This window comes from Anomaloglossus baeobatrachus, chromosome 4 (assembly GCF_048569485.1).
Source record: "Anomaloglossus baeobatrachus isolate aAnoBae1 chromosome 4, aAnoBae1.hap1, whole genome shotgun sequence".
Taxonomy (NCBI): domain Eukaryota; kingdom Metazoa; phylum Chordata; class Amphibia; order Anura; family Aromobatidae; genus Anomaloglossus; species Anomaloglossus baeobatrachus.
The window spans coordinates 48,340,845-48,365,332 of record NC_134356.1 but is presented as its reverse complement, the minus strand read 5'-3'; the positions used below and the strand labels follow the sequence as shown (position 1 = coordinate 48,365,332).

The window sequence follows — 24,488 nt, the reverse complement described above, 5'->3', positions numbered from 1 at the left end:
ACGCCACCCCAGATCCACTTTTAAAGTAGTGGACAATTCCTTTAAGGTCTACATCATCTGCGGTATTACAGGGTTAAAACATACTATATTTGACATGGACTATATAGGGGCATTATTTTGGCATGGTATGGTACTATGTTTGGGTACATTATATTTTTGAACACCAGATGGCAGTATAGATTCAGGCATGTAATGTATTTTCAAATGGGCAGGTAAAGGATACAGCACGTAACAGACAATAGCCAGATCGACACTTCCTGCAATGATATAGATGCCCAGGTCATGTTTCTGTACGCATGCGCAGTGATAGATGCCCAGGACGTCTCAGCAACAAGGACAATGCTCTGCGCATGCGCAGTGTAATTGAGTCCTAACAGGTAAAGAACTGCGCCTGCGCCGTAATCGGGACGCGCGTTCTGCTCTACGCATGCGCACGGCGTAGATCACGGCTGTGTGTGTGTGCGTCTCGCTGTACGGTACGCGGGCTGTCTGCTGCTTTTTCTCCTCCTGCACCATAGAGACGACGAGCTGGAGCAGCCGGGCAGTTAGCAGCGGGCGGAACCATAGAGAGGTGGTTAGACAAACGTCTGCGCGGCGGCTCAGGACAGAGCTCGGGAGGTGAGGCCGGGTGCGGAGGCTCCATATTGGCGGCCTGTAGGATATATGTATATACAAAGTGTGTGGCCGTGCGTGGTCTCCCGCCATATACATTAATGTGATGCTGTCACCTTCACAATGATACCCTAGTGATATATGGCCAGTAACTGCCTGCTATAGGTGCCAGCACAGTGGTGGCCCCTTTATGTTGCAATGTCGTCACCACAGTGATTGGCTGCAGCGGTCACACAGGCTGTAGGCAGCCACAGTTACCCTCCTCTGGTCCAACGCTGGCTATTTTGATGTTTGATTCTTACATGGAGTGGGATGATGGTGTTAATGTCTCTTTGTGGAAAACCCCTTTAAGGTTGTTTCCCGCCATAAGGCTTCATTGCATATTTAAAGGGGTTTTTCACCTTACGAAAAGTGGACCCCAAATGCTGTTAAATAACAAAAGGCACAGGTACAGCGCTGGCTCTGACCGCTGCTTGGGCCTCATATGCGTCTGGGGCAAGTGATTGGCTCAGACTTTGGGCTCCATACTTGGAATGTGAATTTCGGACTTGGGAAACGGCCGTGGTCACTGGTTGTATTCTGCCAAAGTGACGTCACCGCGCCAACTACTATAGAGAGCACTTGGGGCTCCCACGTGCATCATTGCTGCAGTCAATCACTGGGCTTAGATGATCTTGTCAGCGCAAGCCTTTGATCTCAGTGATTGGCTGCAGCGGTAATGTCACCGTTGCAGTCAGAAACTGGTGCCATAGTGGGGGAGGGTGAGTACTGGCGCAGCCTTTTATTTTAGGTATAAGAGCATTTGGGGTCCACTTTCCTTTGAGGTCCAGCATAGCATTCGCCCAATACCTGGTCACTCCTAAGGCTCAGTGTCCTGGGTGGGGACCTCCATGACCGGACTGACGTTGTCTTCTGGCCCACAATCACACAGGAGCTTTTTGAGTCAGTTGGGAGCGCTGCGACGGTCTGGACAATGTGCTGCCCCTTTTGAAGGCCGATTAGGTAGCGTCGTCGGCCATCAGTATGACAGCTCATGTACAGCCAGGCACATTTCTGATTTGATTTGTATTTTTTTTTATTGTCCAGTATAGAACAGAAAATAATGACTGAGGGGTGGGGGCCTAATATTCATCAAGTCTGGTGTTTTTAATCGACAGCCCCTTAAAGTATTCATCAAAAAGCAGACACCTTCTAAAGTGCATCCTTTTTGTGTAGTTCTAGTGAATTGGGCAGAGCATGAGCCACCCCCAGAATCTCATCTTGGGAAGGTTCGTCTTCTCCTTCCCATCCGTCATACATCTATACAGGAGGAAGGGGTTGAGGAATCGCGCCGTGCCGTGTTAGGTCACGGATTGGAGTACTTTTCTGTTATGAATAGGTGTTGCCCTAAATACCGGTAATTTTATTGCCAATGAAAAGCTGTTACAGGAAGCAACAGCCGCTCCTGGTGCAGAAGTCTCATACATCAGACATTTCTAATGGTGGTGTCACACACAGCGACAACAACGACATCGCTGCTAACTCGCCATTTACTGTGATGTAGCAACGACCTCAACAGCGACGTCGCTGTGTGTGACACATAACAACGATCAGACCTCTGCTGCGAGATCGCTGCTCGCTCCTGAATATTCCAGGTCATTTTTTGATCGCGGCTATCCCGCTGTGCCATGATAAGCTCAGCATCCTTGTGTTTGACACCGCAGCAGCGACGGTCGCGACGACTCTGAAGGCAGTGACGTAGGACTGAAGGCAGGGCAAGGGCGTGTTTTTACTGTGTATTTTACAACGCCCCCACGACTCCGATTGGTGGTTACAACAGCGTTCCGATTGGGTACCTTGCCGAAGGCGTTAGTGATTTCATTCTTTAAGTTCCATTCTTTGTTCCACGTAGTAGAGTCTCTGGTGTCGCTAGTGTGTCGTTCTTTTTTGTGTCTTCCTTTGTTTGGCACGGTCACCCAATCAGGCGCCGCTGTAGCAATCACCAATCGGAACAGAGGGGCGTGAAAAAGGCAACGCAAAACATGTCTAGGGGTAAACACCACGCCTCTACCAGGGTCTGAGTCGTCGCATAGTGACACGTGTGACACATCCCAACGACCGTCGAGGTCGCCATGATCGCTGTTCCGTCGCTGCTTAAAATTACATGTTTGACAGCTAACTAGCGATTATGTAAGGGCGCTGTTACGTCACAGGAAATGGTGACGTAACAGCGACGTCGTTGTCGTTGTGTGTGAACCCAGCTTAAGGGTACTTTCACCCTTGCGTTAATTTCCTTCTGTCACAATCCGCCCTTTTGGAAAACAGCGGAATCTGTTAACGGATTCCGCTGTTTCCCATAGACTTGTATGGATGACTGATTGTGCCAAAAGTACCTGCGTTGCTTCCGCTGGCCGACGTTGCGTTGTGTCCGCCGGGCGGAAGGAACGCAGCATGTAACTTTTTTTGAGCGGCGGAATCCTCTATTTTTCACTGGGCATGCTCATCATTTTTTTTCTTTTAATCACAGAAACTATTTTGTTTGTCGGTGGCCGAACGTTCAGCTGAGCATGTGAGAGCTCTCAGCTGAACGCCCGGCCGCCGGCATGTGAGAGCTCTCAGCTGAACGCCCGGCCGCCGGCATGTGAGAGCTCTCAGCTGAACGCCCGGCCGCCGGCATGTGAGAGCTCTCAGCTGAACGCCCGGCCGCCGGCATGTGAGAGCTCTCAGCTGAACGCCCGGCCGCCGGCATGTGAGAGCTCTCAGCTGAGCGCCCGGCCGCCGGCATGTGAGAGCTCTCAGCTGAACGCCCGGCCGCCGGCATGTGAGAGCGCTCAGCTGAGCGCCCGGCCGCCGGCATGTGAGAGCGCTCAGCTGAGCGCCCGGCCGCCGGCATGTGAGAGCTCTCAGCTGAGCGCCCGGCCGCCGGCATGTGAGAGCTCTCAGCTGAGCGCCCGGCCGCCGGCATGTGAGAGCTCTCAGCTGAGCGCCCGGCCGCCGGCATGTGAGAGCTCTCAGCTGAGCGCCCGGCCGCCGGCATGTGAGAGCGCTCAGCTGAGCGCCCGGCCGCCGGCATGTGAGAGCGCTCAGCTGAGCGCCCGGCCGCCGGCATGTGAGAGCGCTCAGCTGAGCGCCCGGCCGCCGGCATGTGAGAGCGCTCAGCTGATTGTTCATAATAGTCTGCTGCCGGTAAAACTGTAAAAAAAAAAAAAAAAAGCTTTCCGTTGTTTTGTATGATCCGTTGCATCCGTTGTGCCATTATATGCAATGCATCCGTTGCATCAGTCACACAACGCAATGCAACGGATGCCGTTCAACGCAAGTGTGAAACTAGCCTAAGACTGTTACCTGCAGAAGTGTCAGCTGCCCATGCACAGTCCATACAAAAATGAGCAACTTTGTAATATGCTTTCGGTTTAAAGGGAACCGGTCACCACTTTTTTTTTTTACTATAATCTGCGGCCACCACCAGTTGCCTCTTATATACTGCATTCTAACATGCTGTATATAAGAGCCCAGGCCGCTGTGTAGAACTTAAAAACAACACTTTATAATACTCACCTAAACCGGTCGCTGCGGTGGATGTGGTCTGATGGGCGTCTTCGTCCTCTGGTGTCGGCGCCTCCTCTTTCGGCCATCTTTGTTCTCCTTCTGAAGCCTGTGTGAATGATGCGTCTACGTCATCCACACTCGCCGATCCTGCGCAGGCGCACTACAATACTTTGATCTGCCCTGCTCAGGACCTGAATGCTGGCGAGTGTGTATGATGTCGGACGCGTCTGCGGCTTCAGAAGATGGAGGACGAAGATGACCGAAAGAGGCGCGAGAGCACCGGAGGATGAAGACGCCAATCTGAGCCACATCCACCGCAGCGACCGGTTTAGGTGAGTATTATAAAGTGATTTTTATATTCTACACAGCGGCCTGGGCTCTTATATACAGCATGTTAGAATGTTGTATATAAGATCCCAGTGGTGCTGGCCTCAGCTTATAGGGCAAAAAAGTGGTGACAGGTTCCCTTTAAAGTTCCCCGCACACCACCAATCTCCTCATCTTTCTCTTTTGTGCCGAACATGCGGAGTTCCTATTAGCTGCCGAATACCGAGGGCAGTCGGTGTCTTGGGAGCTGTCGCTTTAGCTCCTAATCCCCGGCCCCCTATTTCTAGCCATCAATTATTATAACTAGTGGGTATTGGGAGTGAAAGGACCAAGGTGGGGGTCTAAAGAAGAAATAAGGCCATTTGTGGCCACACATTCGGGATATGATGACAGTTGGCTCATGAGGCGGCTATTTTGGTAAATTGTTAGGAATATTCAGTCTGCCGAGGAAAAGTGTATTCTGTTCCAAGATTTCTTGGGGTTCCCTGCATTACCTTTAGTCACAATGTAATAATGCATCAAAGTGGTTCTCCTATCAAATTGCAATTCTGTCACAGGGCAACCAATGAAATAAGGGATACTTGCCTTATTGGTTAGTGGCCATCCATGTTCACATGGATGGCCATTGGCTGGGCAGCTTCCTCGGGCTTCTCCACTAATGGCTCAGCTTAATTCACAGATTTTCTACATATATGTAAACACCTGTCAATCAAACCTGGATGGGTGCAGAGAAGCCAGGAGTGGACCCCTCTCCCTGTACCAAGCCCTCCTTTTTGAAGAGCATCTGTTACCAGGTTTTTGCTACCCCATTTGTAGGGTTAGACACCCTAATTCCAACAATGTGTCACTGATTTTACTGGGTGCAGCAGTTTTAATAAAAATCTGTTTCTCAGCTGCAGATCTAGCAGACCACAGAATGCTGAGCTGTGTATTATCTGCCCACACCACTGATTGGCATCTTCCTAATGTGCTTTTAGAGAAAGCTTGTAATCAGTGGTGGGATAGGGTTACAAAATGCAGCAGGACTAGGAGGCACAAGACACCTAGGCCATCAGTGATAATCTCCTGCTGATAAAACTCATTTTATTGAACCTACAACAGACAGCCTAGTAAGTGACACAACATTGGAATCAGTATCTCAGCCCCTACAAGATTAGATAGCAAAAGCCTGAAGATTTATCTGGTTTCAGAAAAAACCCTATTGCCCAGCTGCATTTTTTTTTTCTAGTTATCCAGCACTGAGTCTCCACCGCTGCACCCGGTGTCTGTTACTGTCTGCAGCGCTGAAGTGACATCGACAGCGCTGCTGCCAATCGGTGAGCTTAGTGGATTATGCCATCAAGTCAGGCGGAGCTGCTGAGCTCCGGTATTGGTTGCAGCGCTGTGTGACATGAGTGTAACAGACACTGGATGCAATGGCGGAGAGTCAGCACTAAATTTAGGGAAGTTGAGTAAAGAACAGTTAAAACAAAAAAAAAAAAACTGCAGCCGGAGGAGACAATGGTTTTTTAAAATTGGCAAATCCCTTAGTTCTATTTTCTCTGAAATGCTTTCTTGTTTCTTCCTGTATTGCGGCAGTCTGTCTAGATTTCATATTGCCCACGGTCCAGACGGCACAAAGCCATCAGCATTTTCCCTTTAGAGTAATGTTCTCTATTAGACATAAGTAAGCAGAGTTTTATATGCAGCAGATCAATGCAAATCTTCAGAAATTATTAGATTCCCAGCATTTTGTGTATGTAATCTCTCCATTAAACACACAGGTGTAAAACCCTCCCTCTGTCCAGGACGAGCCTCTTCCTCCCTCGGTCTTTCCAAGTCCTCGCCCAAAAATTGCTCCGCATCCGATCACGATGCCGGCCGCCGTGGTGGACAACAGTCAAGTGATCTGTGAGGTTTGGGCAGTGAACCTGGAGGAGGAGATGCGCAAGATCAGAGAGCTTGTCCGCACCTATGGATACATTGCAATGGTGAGCGCTCATCTGTGGTATAGGATCATTTCTTCTAACATGGAGTAGCTGATCTTCACATAGTGATGGGTCACCACCTATGGAGATCCAGTGATGGCTCCTGTCTGCTCTGTCATCTGTTCCGAAGTAGTGACTAACCTAAAGACTTAGTCCATTTTAATAAAAAAACACTGTGTGTAATATATATATATATATATATATATATATATATATATATATATATATATATATATATATATATATTTATTCCCTCAATCTCCACACTCATACATACAGTGGGTGAAATAAGTATTGAACACGCCATCAATTTTCTAGGTAAATAGACTTTTAAAGACGCTATTGACATGAATTTCTCACCAGATGTCAGTAACAACCCATCCAATCCACACAGGCAAAGAAATCAAACCATAGACGTCCATAAATTGTTGTATAAGAATGAGAAATGACACAGGGAAAAAGTATTGAACATGCTTACTTACATTTTATTTAATACATTGTTCAAAAGCCTTTCTTGGTGATGAAGCTTCAAGACGCCTCCTGCATGGAGAAAGTAGCCATCTGCATTGCTCAGGTGTGATTTTTTTTTTTTTTGGGTCCATTCTTCCACACAATAACGCTTTAAATCCTGAAGGTCCCGTGAACTTCTATGAACTCCTTCCATAAATTTTCTATTGGATTCAGCTTCTGTGATTCTCGGCAAGGAGTTTGAGGTCTTATTCAGGGAATGGAAGCACCTGGAGAAATTGTTCCAAAAAGGGGACCAATTGAATGTTCTGTACCCTTTTCCTCTCTACCTCCTAAAGAAAGGGACCAAATTTCCGGTCATGGACCCTAAGGTTTCCCGATTTCTCCACCAATACAATTCTTTCCCTTCCTTATAGTCTCTATGGCTTAAGGCCATAGACCACTGATGCAGCATCCAAGAAGTCTCTCACCCGCTTTTTTCCCCAGCTCTTTATAACCCAGTTGGACCAGATCATTTCAGGCACCACTAATGTGAAGAGCACCTCGCTTCCCCCAACAAAATCCAAAGCACCCTCCTCCCAGTAGACAGACTCTTGAGTTTCACTCCTGTTGTCAGTTTTTATGTCCTGGGGCTTCCTGCTGTCAGGAAAGGGAAAAATCCTCCTTAGACATGCTCCTTCCTTGAATTCACGCGTTCATCAAAGTAGATCGGCAGCTTCCAGATCTCACACATTTTCCTCCACTTAACTGGGCGATCACCATTTGGGAGCCTTTCGGAGTGGCCGGTCGTCTCCTGTTTTGGGACTCGAGGTTCTCAGTAGTCGAAGACGCCTGCATTAGGGAGGTAATTTCTTCCAGCTACAGAACATAGTTCTCTTTCCCTTGGGCCCTCCAAGGGATCCTTCGTTGGTTCTTGGGTTTTTCAAGGCCATTTCTCCTCTCCTTCAATCAGGCATTATCATCCCTATCCCATCCCAATAGCGCTTTTCAGGTTTTTATTCAAACCTGTTTCTCGTCTCAAAGAAGAATAGCTCCGTTCAACCCATCCTTGATCTCAAACACTTGAACATGCTCATCTGCCTACGACAGGTGTGAAGAGTCCGTTCGCTCTGCGATAGCATCTATGAAACCAGCAGCGGTCCTCTGTTCGGTGGGCATGCAGGATGCGTACCTTCACATCCCCCATCTTTCTGGCACAACAAAGATTTCTCCACTTTGCAATGAGATTCTCATTTACAGTTCACAGCTCTTCCCTTTTGGCGTAGGCACGGCTCCAAGGGACTTCACCAAGGTCATTGCGGTGGTCATGGTCATCGTACGAGCTAGGGGGATTGTAGTTCATCCCTTACCTGGATGACACGCTAATCAAAGCTCCCTCTCCCAGTGCACATTCCTGGTGTAGACAACAGGGCCACCAACTTACGAAGGTGTGAAGGCCTCTCAGTGGGCATGTGAACCCAGCAGTTTTGATGTGAGAAGATTGGTGCACGCCGGACGTAGATGTCATGGCGTCCAGAAGAAACATCCAGGTCCCTTGGACGGTGTACCGATCCTGCAACCTTCTCTCGTTCGACTTTCGATGCTCCGGCAATTCCATGATCCCAGTTCTCCCTTCCATATTTCCCGCCCCCATTCTGCCTCTGATTCCCAGCGTCATCAAGGTGGAAGGGAGTGTAGGTCATCCTTGTAGTTCCAGACTGGCCCTGAAGAACCTGAGATGCAGAGATAATTAACCTTCCCTCAGACGACCTTTGGATACTTCCAGATCTTCTTTCCCAGGTTCCCCTTTTGCACCAGAATTCAGTCTCTCAATTTAACGTCATGGCTGTCGAAGCCACAGTTTCAAAGGCAGTGTTGCCCCCCCACCCCCACCCTCGTTCTATCCTTGGGACTGCTTTGGGATTTCCCTTGTTTCCTGTGTCCCCCATTGAAGTGATGGAGTAAGGCCTTGTTCACACACTTCGTTTTTACCCACGTTTTTTTGCGTTTTTGCTGCAGAAATTTCTTGAGAAAATGGTTGTAACCTTTCTGCAGACATTCCCCATCAAAACCTATGGAAAAAAAATAGCTGTGCGCACACTTTTTTTTTTTTTTTTTTCTCTCAAGAACATTCTTTCTGCAGAATTTCTTGAGAAAAGGAATGAGCCATGTCACTTCTTTTCTGCAGGTAGCTACGTTTTTTTCTTTGTCGCTCTATTGGGAGACCCAGACAATTGGGTGTATAGGCTATGCCTCCGGAGGCCGCACAAAGTATTACACTTAAGTGTTAAGCCCCTCCCCTTCTGCCTATACACCCCCCCGTGCTCCCACGGGCTCCTCAGTTTTTTGCTTTGTGCGAAGGAGGCAGACATGCACGCACAGCTCCACAGATTGGTCAGCAGCAGCTGCTGACTATGTCGGTTGGAAGAAAAGTGGGCCCATATAGGGCCCCCAGCATGCTCCCTTCTCACCCCACTCTTGTCGGCGGTGTTGTTAAGGTTGAGGTATCCATTGCGGGTACGGAGGCTGGAGCCCACATGCTGCTTTCCTTCCCCATCCCCCTCAAGGCTCTGGGTGAAGTGGGATCCTATCGGTCTCCAGGCACTGAGACCGTGCTTCATCCACAACTCCTGTGGAGACTGCTGGATAGGAGCCGGGTACCGTTCAGGGACATGGCCCTGCTACTTGAAGGTACTCTGTATCCCTGTGGGGACCGCGCACGGCAACACCTCAGCTTTGCTGGGTGTGCTAGTGCACCGGGGACCGCGGCGCTGACCGGGTTAAACTGTGCCATTACACACTCAGCGTCGCTGAGTGTGTTTATATGTAGGGGCTACTGCGCTAACCGCCGCTGCCATGGGAAACTGCGGCGCGGCTGGGACTTGTAGTTCGCCGGGGACTTCGGCGCCGGCCGCGCTTTTACGGCGGCCACGCTTATACTCGAGTCCCCGGCTTTCTTGCGGCCTAGTTTCCTTTCCTCCCGCCCCTAGCCCTGACAGGCAGGGGAAGGGCGGGACGCTGCACGGAACGAGCAGCACTGAGGGCTGGAGTATGATTTCCATACTCCACCCCCCTCACTGTGCACAGTGTGAGCACCTCGGCCACGCCCACGGCTCCCTCCTCTCGTCAGGACGCCGCAGCCATTCCTGTCAGCTCCTCCGACGCTGCAGAGAGGGATTAACCCTGGGAGACCCAGACACGGTCTCTGGTGGCCTCATAACCGCTTTAGGCGGATGGTAAGCAGCACCTGTGGTGCTAGCCCCATGGTGCTGTAGTGTATTGATACATTATTTGTTTATAGTATATATTTTACACTGTATGAGCACAGTTCATTCTGGCTATATACCCTATTGTGTTACTCAGGGAAAACAATAGCATGGCGCCCACAAAAGGCAGGGGTGCCAAAGCACAGGCTTATTATGCTGCCTGCGTCGCTTGTACGACCCAGCTGCCGGCAGGTTCCATTGACCCTCATTGTGTGCAATGTTCGGCCCCTGTGACACTTCTTCAGCCAGGGCCTCTGCTAAGAGGGGCCCAGGGGGAGCCACCTGTTGACACTGTCCTAGTGATGGGGACGGAGTTTGCAAAACTCTCTGAGACTATGACTAAGATACTAGAAGCCTTGCAGTCCAGGCCGGTATCTCAGCAAAGGGACTCTGTTGAATCATTGTTCCCTGGCCCCCCTCAGTTGGACCAACAATGTCCTCCCGGGGTATCTCATACATCCCAGACTGAGGGTTCTGACTTAGACCCCAGCCCCAGACCGACTAAGCGGGCTCGCTTAGAATTTCCCTCGACATCATATTGTTCAAGGTCTCAGCGGGGGGAATCTCTGGTTGATGATGCGGAGACAGCTGATCAGGATTCTGATCCTGAGGGCGCTCTCAATCTTAATACTCCAGACGGGGACGCCATAGTGAACGTTCTTATTGCGTCCATCGATCAAATGCTGGATATTTCTCCCTCAGCTCCTCCGGCGGAGGAGTCAGCTTCTCTTACACCGAGTATGTTTCTGGACCACTCTGATTTCAGAGAGGCAGTCCAGATTCATCATGCTTGTCCAGATAAGCGGTTTTCTAAGCGCCTTAAGGATACACGTTATCCTTTTCCCCCTGACGTGGTTAAAGGTTGGACTCAGTGTCCCAAAGTGGATCCTCCAATCTCCAGACTGGCGGCTAGATCCATACTTGCAGTGGAAGAGGGGGCCTCGCTCAAGGATGCCACTGACAGGCAGATGGAGCTCTGGTTGAAATCCATCTATGAAGCTATCGGAGCTTCTTTTGCCCCAGCATTCGCAGCCGTATGGGCGCTACAAGCTATCTCAGCAGGTCAAGCGCAAATTGAAGCAGCCACATGCACGGCCGCGCCACAAGTGGCATCCATTACCACCCAGACCTCGGCAATTGCGTCTTACGCTATTAATGCTGTCCTGGACTCTGCGAGCCGTACGGCGGTCGCGGCCGCCAATTCGGTGGTACTCCGCAGGACCTTGTGGCTACGGGAATGGAAGGCAGATTTTGCTTCCAAAAAAGCGCTTAACCAGTTTGCCAATTTCTGGCGACAGGCTGTTTGGCGAGCGTCTGGATGAAATCATCACACAATCCAAGGGAAAGGATACATCCTTACCCCAGTCCAAACAGGACATACCCCAACAGAGGAGAGGGCAGTCGAAGTTTCGGTCCTTTCAGGGCGGGGCAGGTCCCAATTCTCCTCGTCCAAAAGGTCTCAGAAAGAACAAAGGAACTCTGATGCATGGCGGTCTAAGTCACGTCCTTAAAAGGCCACCGGAGGCGCCGCTAACAAAGCGGCTTCCTCATGACTTTCGACCTCCTCTAGTAGCATCCTCGGTCGGTGGCAGGCTCTCCCGCTTTTGCGACACCTGGCTGCCACAAATAAAAGACCGCTGGGTGAGAGACATTCTGTCTCACGGTTACAAGATTGAGTTCACCTCTCGTCCCCCGACTCGATTCTTCAGGTCATTCCCGCCTCCCTAGCGAGCCGAGGCTCTTCTGCAGGCGCTGTGCACTCTGAAGGCAGAAGGAGTGGTGATCCCGGTTCCTCTTCAGCAACTGAGCCACGGTTTTTACTCCATCTTGTTTGTGGTCCCAAAGGAGGACGGGTCTTTCCGCCCGGTCCTGGACCTGAAACTGCTCAACAAACATGTAAAACCAGACGGTTCAGGATGGAATCCCTCCGCTCCGTCATCGCCTCAATGTACCAAGGAGATTTCCTTGCATCGATCGATATCAAAGATGCTTATCTCCACGTACCGATTGCTCCAGAGCCCAGCGCTTCTTGCGCTTCGCCATAGGAAACGAACACCTGCAATTCGTGGCACTGCCGTTCGGCCTGGCAACAGCCCCACGGGTTTTTACCAAGGTTATGGCTACTGTAGTAGCGCTCCTACACTCGCAGGGTCACTCGGTGATCCCGTACTTGGATGCTGATCAAGGCACCCTCTCAAGAGGCATGCCAACGCATCCTCGACGCTTCCCTGGAGACTCTCCAGGGTGTCGGGTGGATCATCAATTTTCCAAAGTCAAATCTGACACCGGCCCAATCGCTGACATATCTTGGCATGGAGTTTCATACCCTCTCAGCGATAGTGAAGCTTCCGCTGTTCAAGCAGTAGGCACTACAGAAAGGGGTACAATCTCTCCTTCAAGGCCAGTCACACCCCTTGAGGCGCCTCATGCACTTCCTGGGGAAGATGGTGGCAGCAATGGAGGCAGTCCCTTTCGCGCAGTTTCACCTGCGTCCCCTTCAATGGGACATCCTACGCAAATGAGACAGGAAGCCGACGTCCCTCGACAGGACCGTCTCCCTCTCTCAGGCGACCAAAGCTTCCCTTCGGTGGTGGCTTCTTCCCACTTCGTTATCGAAGGGGAAATCCTTCCTACCCCCATCCTGGGAAGTAGTCACGACGGACGCGAGTCTGTCAGGGTGGGGAGCAGTTTTTTCCCCACCACAGGGCTCAGGGTACGTGGACCCAGCAAGAGTCCTCGCTTCAGATCAATGTTCTGGAAATACGGGCAGTGTATCTTGCCCAGAAAGCGTTCCAGCAGTGGCTGGAGGGCAAGCAGATCCGAATTCAGTCGGACAATTCCACAGCGGTGGCATACATCAACCACCAAGGCGGCACACGCAGCCGGCAAGCCTTCCAGGAAGTCCGGCGGATTTTGATGTGGGTGGAAGCCACGGCATCCACCATATCCGCAGTTCACATCCCAGGCGTGGAAAACTGGGAAGCAGATTATCTCAGTCGCCAGGGCATGGACGCAGGGGAATGGTCCCTTCACACGGACGTGTTTCAGGAGATCCGTTGCTGCTGGGGGGTGCCGGACGTCGACCTCATGGCGTCCCGGCACAACAACAAGGTACCGATGTTCATGGCACGGTCTCAAGATCCCAGAGCTCTGGCGGCAGACGCCTTAGTTCAGGATGGTCGCAGTTTCAGCTCCCTTATGTGTTTCCTCCGCTGGCACTGTTGCCCAGAGTGTTACGCAAGATCAGGACCGACTGCCGCTGCGCCATCCTCGTCGCTCCAGGCTGGCCAAGGAGGTCGTGGTACCCGGATCTGTGGCATCTCACGGTCGGCCAACCGTGGACACTACCAGACCGAACAGACTTGCTATCTCGAGGGCCGTTTTTTCCATCTGAATTCTGCGGCCCTCAACCTGACTGTGTGGCTATTGAGTCCTTGACCCTAGCGTCTTCAGGGTTATCTCAAGACGTCATTGCCACTATGAGACAGGCTAGGAAACCAACGTCCGCCAAGATCTACCACAGGACGTGGAAAATTTTCCTGTCGTGGTGCTCTGCTCAGGGGTTTTCTCCCTGGCCTTTTGCCTTGCCCACTTTTCTGTCCTTCCTTCAATCTGGACTGGAAAAGGGTTTGTCGCTCGGCTCCCTTAAGGGACAAGTCTCAGCGCTCTCTGTGTTTTTCCAGAAGCGCCTAGCCAGGCTTCCACAGGTACGCACGTTCCTGCAGGGGGTTTGTCACATCGTTCCTCCTTACAAGCGGCCGTTAGAACCCTGGGATCTAAACAGGGTTCTGATGGTTCTTCAGAAACCACCATTCGAGCCAATGAGGGATATTTCTCTCTCACGCCTTTCGCAGAAAGTGGTTTTTCTAGTAGCAGTCACTTCTCTTCGGAGAGTGTCTGAGCTAGCAGCATTGTCGTGCAAAACCCCTTTCCTGGTGTTTCACCAGGACAAGGTGGTTCTACGTCCGGTTCCGGATTTTCTCCCTAAGGTGGTATCCTCCTTTCATCTTAATCAGGATATCTCCTTACCTTCTTTTTATCCTCATCCAGTTCACCAATGTGAAAAGGATTGGCACTTGTTAGATTGGGTGAGAGCACTCAGACTCTACATTTCTCGTACGGCGCCGCTCGGATGCACTCTTTGTCCTTGTCGCTGGCCAGCGTAAAGGGTCACAGGCTTCCAAATCAACCCTGGCTCGGTGGATCAAGGAGCCAATTATCGAAGCCTACCGTTCTGCTGGGCTTCCGGTTCCCTCAGGGCTGAAGGCCCATTCTACCAGAGCCGTGGGCGCGTCCTGGGCTTTGAGGCACCAGGCTACGGCTCAGCAGGTGTGTCAGGCGGCTACCTGGTCGAGCCTGCACACTTTCACGAAGCACTATCAGGTGCATACCTATGCTTCGGCGGATGCCAGCCTAGGTAGACGAGTCCTTCAGGCGGCGGTTGCCCACCTGTAGGAAGAGGCCGTTTTACGGCTCTATTATGAGGTATTATTTTACCCACCCAGGGACTGCTTTTGGACGTCCCAATTGTCTGGGTCTCCCAATAGAGCGACAAAGAAGAAGGGAAAATTTGTTTACTTACCGTAAATTCCTTTTCTTCTAGCTCTAATTGGGAGACCCAGCGCCCGCCCCTGTTTTTTTGTGTACACATGTTGTTCATGTTGAATGGTTTCAGTTCTCCGATATTCCTTCGGATTGAAGTTACTTTTAACCAGTTTATAATTCTTTTTCCTCCTTCTTGCTTTTGCACCAAAACTGAGGAGCCCGTGGGAGCACGGGGGGTGTATAGGCAGAAGGGGAGGGGCTTAACACTTTTGAGTGTAATACTTTGTGCGGCCTCCGGAGGCATAGCCTATACACCCAATTGTCTGGGTCTCCCAATTAGAGCTAGAAGAAAAGGAATTTACGGTAAGTAAACAAAATTCCCTTCTTTCTAGTAGCAGTCACTTCTCTTCGGAGAGTGTCTGAGCTAGCAGCGTTGTCGTGCAAAGCCCCTTTCCTGGTGTTTCACCAGGACAAGGTGGTTCTACGTCCGGTTCCGGATTTTCTCCCTAAGGTGGTATCCCCCTTTCATCTCAATCAGGATATTTCCTTACCTTCTTTTTATCCTCATCCAGTTCACCAATGTGGAAAGGATTTGCACTTGTTAGATTTGGTGAGAGCACTCAGACTCTACATTTCTCGTACGGCGCCCCTGCGCCGCTCGGATGCACTCTTTGTCCTTGTCGCTGGCCAGCGTAAAGGGTCACAGGCTTCCAAATCAACCCTGGCTCGGTGGATCAAGGAGCCAATTATCGAAGCTTACCGTTCGGCTGGGCTTCCGGTTCCCTCAGGGCTGAAGGCCCATTCTACCAGAGCCGTGGGCGCGTCCTGGGCTTTGAGGCACCAGGCTACGGCTCAGCAGGTGTGTCAGGCGGCTACCTGGTCGAGCCTGCACACTTTCACGAAGCACTATCAGGTGCATACCTATGCTTCGGCGGATGCCAGCCTAGGTAGACGAGTCCTTCAGGCGGCGGTTGCCCACCTGTAGGAAGAGGCCGTTTTACGGCTCTATTACGAGGTATTATTTTACCCACCCAGGGACTGCTTTTGGACGTCCCAATTGTCTGGGTCTCCCAATAGAGCGACAAAGAAGGGAAAATTTGTTTACTTACCGTAAATTCCTTTTCTTCTAGCTCTTATTGGGAGACCCAGCACCCGCCCCTGTTTTTTTGTGTACACATGTTGTTCATGTTGAATGGTTTCAGTTCTCCGATATTCCTTCGGATTGAAGTTACTTTTAACCAGTTTATAATTCTTTTTCCTCCTTCTTGCTTTTGCACCAAAACTGAGGAGCCCGTGGGAGCACGGGGGGTGTATAGGCAGAAGGGGAGGGGCTTTACACTTTTGAGTGTAATACTTTGTGCGGCCTCCGGAGGCATAGCCTATACACCCAATTGTCTGGGTCTCCCAATTAGAGCTAGAAGAAAAGGAATTTACGGTAAGTAAACAAAATTCCCTTCTTTTGCCATAGATAATGGTAAAAAAACGCAGTAAAAACACATGCAGTTTTCGGTGCGTTATTGGTGCGGTTTTTTGACCGCAAGTGCGCTAATCTTTCAGACTCAAGAAATTTCTTGAGAAAAATCCTTTCTAGTGTGAACAGAGCCAAAAGAAGATTTCGGGTACTCGCCGTAAAATCTTTCTCTGAGCCTTCATTTAATTTCTTCAATATGTCCTTGCCTTAGGCTATGTGCGCTCAAAAACGTAGCTGAAAAAAGGGTGCGGACAGCAAAAATAAAGTCATAGACTTTGCTGGGGAAGCAAAGTCATGCAGTTTGGTGCCCAAAAACGCGTAAAAAACGCTCAGTGCGCACATAGCCTAACTGTTGCTCCTCTACTTCTTTCTCACAAACTGACTAGCTTGGTTCCAGTTGATGGGTATAACCTACAGAGGAGCTAATTTTTTTTTTTTTTTGCATAGTGTCAGCCTCCTAGCAGCAGCCATGGGGAGTACCCGAAATCTTCTTTTTTTTTTTTCAATAAGTGGCAGGATTGCTTTCTAATTACTGAAATCAATCTTTGGCTTTTGCACATGTCCGTCTTCATGTGTTCAATACTTTTTCCATTTGTAATTTCGCATTCTGATGCATAACTGAAGGACAACGATGGTTTGACTTCTTTGCCTTGTGGTTGGATGGGTTGTTACTGACATCTGGTGAGAAATTCATTCTTGTATAAATATATTATTGTATGTGTGTGTATAAGAGAGCATTTTTCAATCTGGAAGACTTGTCCTGTCCTGCATTACACACACAACCTATTCATTTGAATGGGCATTTAGTGGTGTTTCCTATTCCCTGTGGAGGCACCGCAGGAAAAGCGATCACCAGAGAAGTAACATTTGATATAGACTGGCGTGGGTTTTTTTTTGTTTTTTTTTTTAACAGCTGCCACAACAGCGCAAAAAATGCAAAAAGACACAATCTAAACATTGTATCCAGCACCAAATGGTATCAATTTAAAAAAAAAAAAAAGCCATATTGAGCAAAAACGTACAATGTTGCTGGTCTCAGAAAATGGTGACGCAAGCAATTTTTTTTTTTTTTATTTTTATTAAATGTTTTTTTTTGTTTTTCTCCCCTCCACTTAAAAGGAAACACGAAAAACCCTGCATGTTTTGGTATTGTTCTAATTGTACTAACTTGGAGAATCATATTACCTGGTAATTTTTACTGTATAACAAATGCTGTAAAAATATTATTTTTTTTTTTTTTTTTAAATTCAAAAGTACAACTCGGCCCACTAAAAACACGTCTTGACATGGCTATACGGACGTCAAAATAAAAGAGATGGCTCTTGAAATTAGGGAGAAAAAAAAAAATCTCCCTATTGGGAAAGGGTTAAACGCATGTGGAAAATGCTTGTATTAAGTGCTTAGTTTGTGCACTTTTAGAAGGTGCTTTGAACAGCTGCTCAAACACCATTTACAAACAGTCTGAGCTTTTCTGCTCCCCTCTGGCATGATCAAATGGTGCTCAAGTGTTCTTGTTACTGCAGCAGATCAAAGCAGCTTTTAAAAGTGCATGAGGTAAGCAAGTAAAACAGCACATGGTGTTTTGGAGAGAAGAAAGCCAAACCAAGTAACAAGACTCATAACATTACATAGGCTGATAATTGTATTAAAGTTTAGTTACTCTTTTTAACTTTGCATTCATGAAGCAAATCGACAATAAAAAATATTCTGTGTGAGCAGTGACATAGCCTTTAAAATGTATGACCCTCCCTATCCTTGATAACTGTATGTATGGAGATTACTGTAAGTTAATTTTATTTTGTTTCCGTTGCAGGACACAGAGTTCCCCGGTGTGGTTGTGAGGCCGATCGGAGAGTTTCGAAGCACCATAGATTATCAATACCAGCTGCTGCGCTGCAATGTAGATTTACTAAAGATTATACAACTAGGTCTCACCTTCATGAATGAAAAGGGGGAATACCCACCGGGGACCAACACCTGGCAATTCAACTTCAAATTTAACCTCACGTAAGTGGAATGATAAAGATTCTAGTGTATTCTTGCTCTAAACAGTCAATTAGTAAAGAGGTTTTCCACTACTAGTCTGCCCCCCCTCCCCCTTTCTTTTGTCCTAACTATTCCTAACGAACACTTTCCCAGTTACTTTTGCTACCTACCCTGTTCCTTCCTGTAAGCTGATCTCTGTTGTGTGTGGCTCATATATACCTTTTTATTGATGTTTTTCTGTGATCCTTCCAATATGGAGACCGGAATTGGAAAAACTGAGCAGGGCACGTCACTGGTGGGAGCGGGACTGCCAGTGAGTGTCAGCAGTTTGGGTATGCATGCCTAGACCACGGAGCTTTCATGTGACAAGTGCTGCGATACGCCTATCCCTAGATATACTGTACTATCACCCTCTGATAGGGACATCGCATTGCTTTTCACATGAAAGCACCGCACTGTAAGCCAGGCTGAGAGGAGAATGAAATCTGATTTAGGCATGCGTGCCCAGACTGCTGTCACTCAGAAAGGCAGTCCCGCCCCAACCAGTGACGTACCCTGCTCAGTTTGTCCGATTCCGGTCTCCAGACTGGAAGGATCAAAGCTTGAACATCAATAGTTACAGTGCCTACAAGTAGTATTCAACCCCCTGCAGATTTAGCAGGTTTACACATTCGGAATTAACTTGGCATTGTGACATTTGGACTGTAGATCAGCCTGGAAGTGTGAAATGCACTGCAGCAAAAAAGAATGTTGGTTTTTTTTTTTTGTTTTTTTTTTTAAATTGTGAAAAGTTTATTCAGAGGATCATTTATTATTCAACCCCTCAATCCACCAGAATTCTGTTTGGTTCCCTAAAGTATTAGGGTATGTGCGCACGTTGCTTTTTACCTGCTTTTTTGCTGCTTTTTCTTCTGCGCTGTTTAATGCCAAAATGGATGTGTTCTTCTATTCAAGCAAAGTCTATGGGAATTTGGGTTTCTTGTTCACACTATGTTGTTCAAAATGCTGCCTTTTTGTGGCAGAACTTTGGTCAAAAACTCAGCTTTGCAGTGCAAAACCCAAATGGCAAAAACAATTGACATGTTGCTTCTTTGAAAAGCTGAGTTTTTGACCAAAGTTCTGCCACAAAAAGGCAGCATTTTGAACAACATAGTGTGAACAAGAAACCCAAATTCCCATAGACTTTGCTTGAATAGAAGAACACATCCATTTTGGCATTAAACAGCGCTGAAGAAAAAGCAGCAAAAAAGCAGGTAAAAAGCAACGTGCGCACATACCCTTAAGAAGTATTTCAGGCACAAAGAACAATGAGCTTCACATGTTTGGATTAATAATCTTTTTCCAGCCTTTTCTGACTAATTAAGACCCTCCCCAAACTTGTGAACAGCACTCATACTTGGTCAACATGGGAAAGACAAAGGAGCATTCCAAGGCCATCAGAGACAAGATCGTGGAGGGTCACAAGGCTGGCAAGGGGTACAAAACCCTTTCCAAGGAGTTGGGCCTACCTGTCTCCACTGTTGGGAGCATCATCCGGAAGTGGAAGGCTTATGGAACTACTGTTAGCCTTCCACGGCCTGGACATCCTTTGAAAGTTTCCACCCGTGCCGAGGCCAGGCTTGTCAAGAGTCAAGGCTAACCCAAGGACAACAAGGAAGGAGCTCCGGGAAGATCTCATGGCAGTGGGGACATTGGTTTCAGTCAATACCATAAGTAACGTACTCCACCGCAATGGTCTCCGTTCCAGACGAGCCCGTAAGGTACCTTTTACTTTCAAAGCGTCATGTCAAGGCTCTTCTACAGTTTGCTCATGATCACTTGGAGGACTCTGAGACAGACTAGTTCAAGGTTCTCTGGTCTGTTGAGACCAAGATCGAGATCTTTGGTGCCAACCACACACGTGACGTTTGGAGACTGGATGGCACTGCACACGACCCCAAGAATACCATCCCTACAGTCAAGCATGGTGGTGGCAGCATCATGCTGTGGGGCTGTTTCTCAGCCAAGGAGCCTGGCCATCTGGTCCGCATCCATGGGAAGATGGATAGCACGGCCTACCTGGAGATTTTGGCCAAGAACCTCCGCTCCTCCATGAAGGATCTTAAGATGGGTCGTCATTTCATCTTCCAACAAGACAACGACCCAAAGCACACAGCCAAGAAAACCAAGGCCTGGTTCAAGAGGGAAAAAATCAAGGTGTTGCAGTGGCCTAGTCAGTCTCCTGACCTTAACCCAATTGAAAACTTGTGGAAGGAGCTCAAGATTAAAGTCCACATGAGACACCCAAAGAACCTAGATAACTTGGAGAAGATCTGCATGGAGGAGTGGGCCAAGATAACTCCAGAGACCTGTGCCGGCCTGATCAGGTCTTATAAAAGACGATTATTAGCTGTAATTGCAAACAAGGGTTATTCCACAAAATATTAAACCTAGGGGTTGAATAATAATTGACCCACAGTTTTATGTTGAAAATTTATTAAAATTTAACTGAGCAACATAACTTGTTGGTTTGTAAGATTTATGCATCTGTTAATAAATCCTGCTCTTGTTTGAAGTTTGCAGGCTCTAACTTATTTGCATCTTATCAAACCTGCTAAATCTGCAGGGGGTTGAAGACTACTTGTAGGCACTGTATATACGCGCTCAGAGAGATCAGCTGGGTAGGTAGAAGAAATATATTGGGGAAGTGTTAGTTAGGACAAAAGAAAGGGGGGGGTCACATCAGTAGTGGAAAACCTCTTTAAGGCCCAGAGGTGAGTGAGCTGCAGTACCAGACACAGCCACTACACAATGTACCTGACAATAAATGTAAGGGAGATTTGCGTCACAACCTATTTAATAACCAGATCATAGGGGTTGGTGAATGATGATGGGGGGGATGGTTGGGGGGGGAATCTAGATCTTTACACCATGTTCCAAATTATTATGCAAATTGGATATGTCATAGCGATTTTTAATTTATTTTTTCTTTGTCTCTCTATTGGGAGACCCAGACAATTGGGTTGTATAGGCTATGCCTCCAGAGGCCGCACAAAGTATTACACTCAAAAGTGTTAAGCCCCTCCCCTTCTGCCTATACACCCCCCGTGCTCCCACGGGCTCCTCAGTTTTTTGCTTTGTGCGAAGGAGGTCAGACACACACAGCACAGCTCCACAGATTGGTCAGCAGCAGCTGCTGACCATGTCGGATGGAAGAAAAGTGGGCCCATATAGGGCCCCCAGCATGCTCCCTTCTCACCCCACTCTTGTCGGCGGTGTTGTTAAGGTTGAGGTATCCATTGCGGGTACAGAGGCTGGAGCCCACATGCTGCTTTTCCTTCCCCATCCCCCTCAGGGCTCTGGGCGAAGTGGGATCCTATCGGTCTCCAGGCACTGAGACCGTGCTTCATCCACAACTCCTGTGGAGCCTGCTGGATAGGAGCCGGGTACCGTTCAGGGACATGGCCCTGCTACGTGAAGGTACTCTGTATCCCTGTGGGGACTGCGCACGGCAACACCTCAGCTTTGCTGGGTGTGCTAGTGCACCGGGCCGCGGCGCTGACCGGGTTAAATGTGCCATTACACACTCAGCGTCGCTGAGTGTGTTTATATGTAGGGGCTAACCGCCGCTGCCATGGGAAACTGCGGCGCGGCTGGGACTTGTAGTTCGCCGGGGACTTCGGCGTGTGCCGCGCTTTTACGGCGGACACGCTTATACTCGAGTCCCCGGCTTGCTTGCGGCCTAGTTTTCCCTTTCTCCCGCCCTCAGCCCTGACAGGCAGGGGGAAGGGCGGGACGCTGCACGGAACGAGCAGCACTGAGGGCTGGAGTATGATTTGCATACTCCACCCCCCCTCACTGTGCGGGCACTAGTTCCCGCACTTTCTCGGCCACGCCCACGGCTCCCTCCTCTCGTCAGGACGCCGCAGCCATTCCTGTCAGCTCCTCCGACGCTGCAGAGAGGGACAAACCCTGGGAGACCCAGACACGGTCTCTGGTGGCCTCACAACCGCTTTAAAGCGGGTGGTAAGCAGCACCTGTTGGTGCTAGCCCCATGGTGCTGTAGTGTATTGATACATTATTTGTTTATAGTATATACTCTACACTGTATGAGCACAGTTCATTCTGGCTATATACCCTATTGTGTTACACAGGGAAAACAATAGCATGGCGCCCACAAAAGGCAGGGGTGCCAAAACACAGGCTTTTCTTCGGCGCTCCATTGGGAGACCCAGACGATTAGGGTGTATAGTACTGCCTCCGGAGGCCACAAAGCATTACACTAAAAAGTGTAAGGCCCCTCCCCTTCTGGCTATACACCCCCAGTGGGATCACTGGCTCACCAGTTTTCTGCTTTGTGCGAAGGAGGTCAGACATCCACGCATAGCTCCACTGTTTAGTCAGCAGCAGCTGCTGACTATGTCGGATGGAAGAAAAGAGGGCCCATACTAGGGCCCCCAGCATGCTCCCTTCTCACCCCACTTTATGTCGGCGGTGTTTGTTAAGGTTGAGGTACCCATTGCGGGTACGGAGGCTGGAACCCACATGCTGTTTTCCTTCCCCATCCCCCTGAGGGGCTCTGAGGAAGTGGGATCTTACCGGCCCCCAAGCCCTGAGGCCGGGCTCCATCCACAGACCCATGGAACCTGCTGGATACGGAGCTGGGTACCGTTCAGGGACAAGGCCCTGCGACATTCAGGTACTCTGTGTCCCAAACAGGCTGCGCACATTCCAGACTTGCTGGGTGTGCTAGTGCGCCGGGGACAGTAGCGCTGCGCGCTGGGGTTACAGTCACTACGGTTTGTCTGAGTGACTTTATGTGTTGGGGACTGCCGCGCCGGCCGCCCCTGGAGCGGCGGCGCGGCTGCGACTTGTAGTGCGCCGGGGACTTAGCGCCGACCGTGCTTTTACGACGGCGTCGCTTATAAATTTAGTCCCCGGCTTCTGCGGCCTAGCTCCGCTTCGTTCCCGCCCCCACCCTGTCAATCAGGGCAAGGGAGAGACGCTGTATGTTTATTCAGCGCCGAGGGCTGGAGCCTTATTTACATACTCCAGCCCTCTCACTGGGCACAGTGGGACGCAGGTTTCCCGCTCTTTGTCTGCACACGCCCAGGGCCCGCCCCTCTCCATAGGACGCCGGCAGCCATTCCTACATGCAGTCTGGCTGGAGAACGGACACAGGCTCTGGGAGACCCAGACAAGGGATTTCTGGCGACCACACACCCGCGTTAAGCGGGCGGTAAGCGGCACTTAAGTGCTGGCCCCACTAGTGCCACAGTGTTATTTTGGTGTACCTTTTTTCTCTATACCATATATATGTATATATATATTGCACTGTAAGGTCGCTTCTTGGCTGTATACCCTATCTTGCTCTGAGGAGACGACAACATGTCATCCGCAAAACGCAAGGGTGCCAAGACACAGGCTGTAAGCGCTGCTTGTGCCGCTTGTGGGGCTGATCTACCGGCAGGTTACAATGACCCCCATTGTGTGCAATGTTCGGTCCCTGTGCCACTTCGTCAGCCGGAGCCTATGGTGGTTGTGGCCCAGGCAGAGTCGCCGGTGAACCCTGTCCCGGTGACGGGGACAGAGTTTGCAGTTTTTGCTGACAAGATGTCTGTCACTATGACAAAGATACTAGAGACCTTGCAGGCCAGGCCAGTTACTCAGACCATGGACACTGCTGCGGCAACGTTCCCCGGTCCCCCTCAGTTGGAGTTAATCCGTGATTCAAGGGGGTCCCAGGCATCTCAGCCTGACGGCTCTGATTCAGATGACAGTCCCAGGCAGCCTAAGCGAGCTCGCTGGGAGAGACCCTCCACGTCATCACGCGGATCAGGGTCTCAGCGAGAAGAGTCTCTACATGATGAGACATAGGAGAGTGATCAGGAGTCTAATCCTGAAACCGCTCTCAATCTGGATACTCCTGATGGTGACGCCATGGTAAATGACCTTATAGCGGCTGTGAGGCAAATCCCGGGATATGAAGATGAATTATGACTCCAGTCATAATCCCTCATCACTCCCTGGCAGTGCCCCCTCCCTTCTTGTTCTCAGTGTTCCACTTACACCTCCATGGCCATGTCCTGTGATATGGAGATGAGGTGATGTGGGAACAATGGACACAGGATGACTCCCTGCCGTCACCCTGTAACAAGAGTTGTATCTCATTAGCAAGGCTATGGAAATAGCCAGACAGAACGACTCCAGTAAAAAATGGTTCATATCTCGCAAGCCATATTTCCGATAAATATGGCAACCATAAAAATGGTGTCTCCGCATGCGGACGATGCCGGCACACCCTTTTTATGGGAGCAGGACATTGGGAAATGCCCCAGGCGTGATATCAGCCAATGGGGA

At 49.5% G+C, this 24,488-nt stretch overlaps 1 protein-coding gene across 1 annotated transcript in view; it reads left to right on the top strand.

The window, feature by feature from the left end:
- The first annotated feature begins 423 nt into the window (after positions 1–423).
- Positions 424–24,488, top strand: part of CNOT8 (CCR4-NOT transcription complex subunit 8) — an 80,498-nt gene continuing 56,433 nt past the window's right edge. The window contains exons 1-3 of the mRNA XM_075344306.1: positions 424–618; positions 6,231–6,437; positions 17,977–18,170. Coding sequence (XP_075200421.1) covers positions 6,321–6,437; positions 17,977–18,170 — 311 coding nt within the window. The 5' untranslated portion in view covers positions 424–618; positions 6,231–6,320. The remainder of the gene's footprint in view (positions 619–6,230; positions 6,438–17,976; positions 18,171–24,488) is intronic.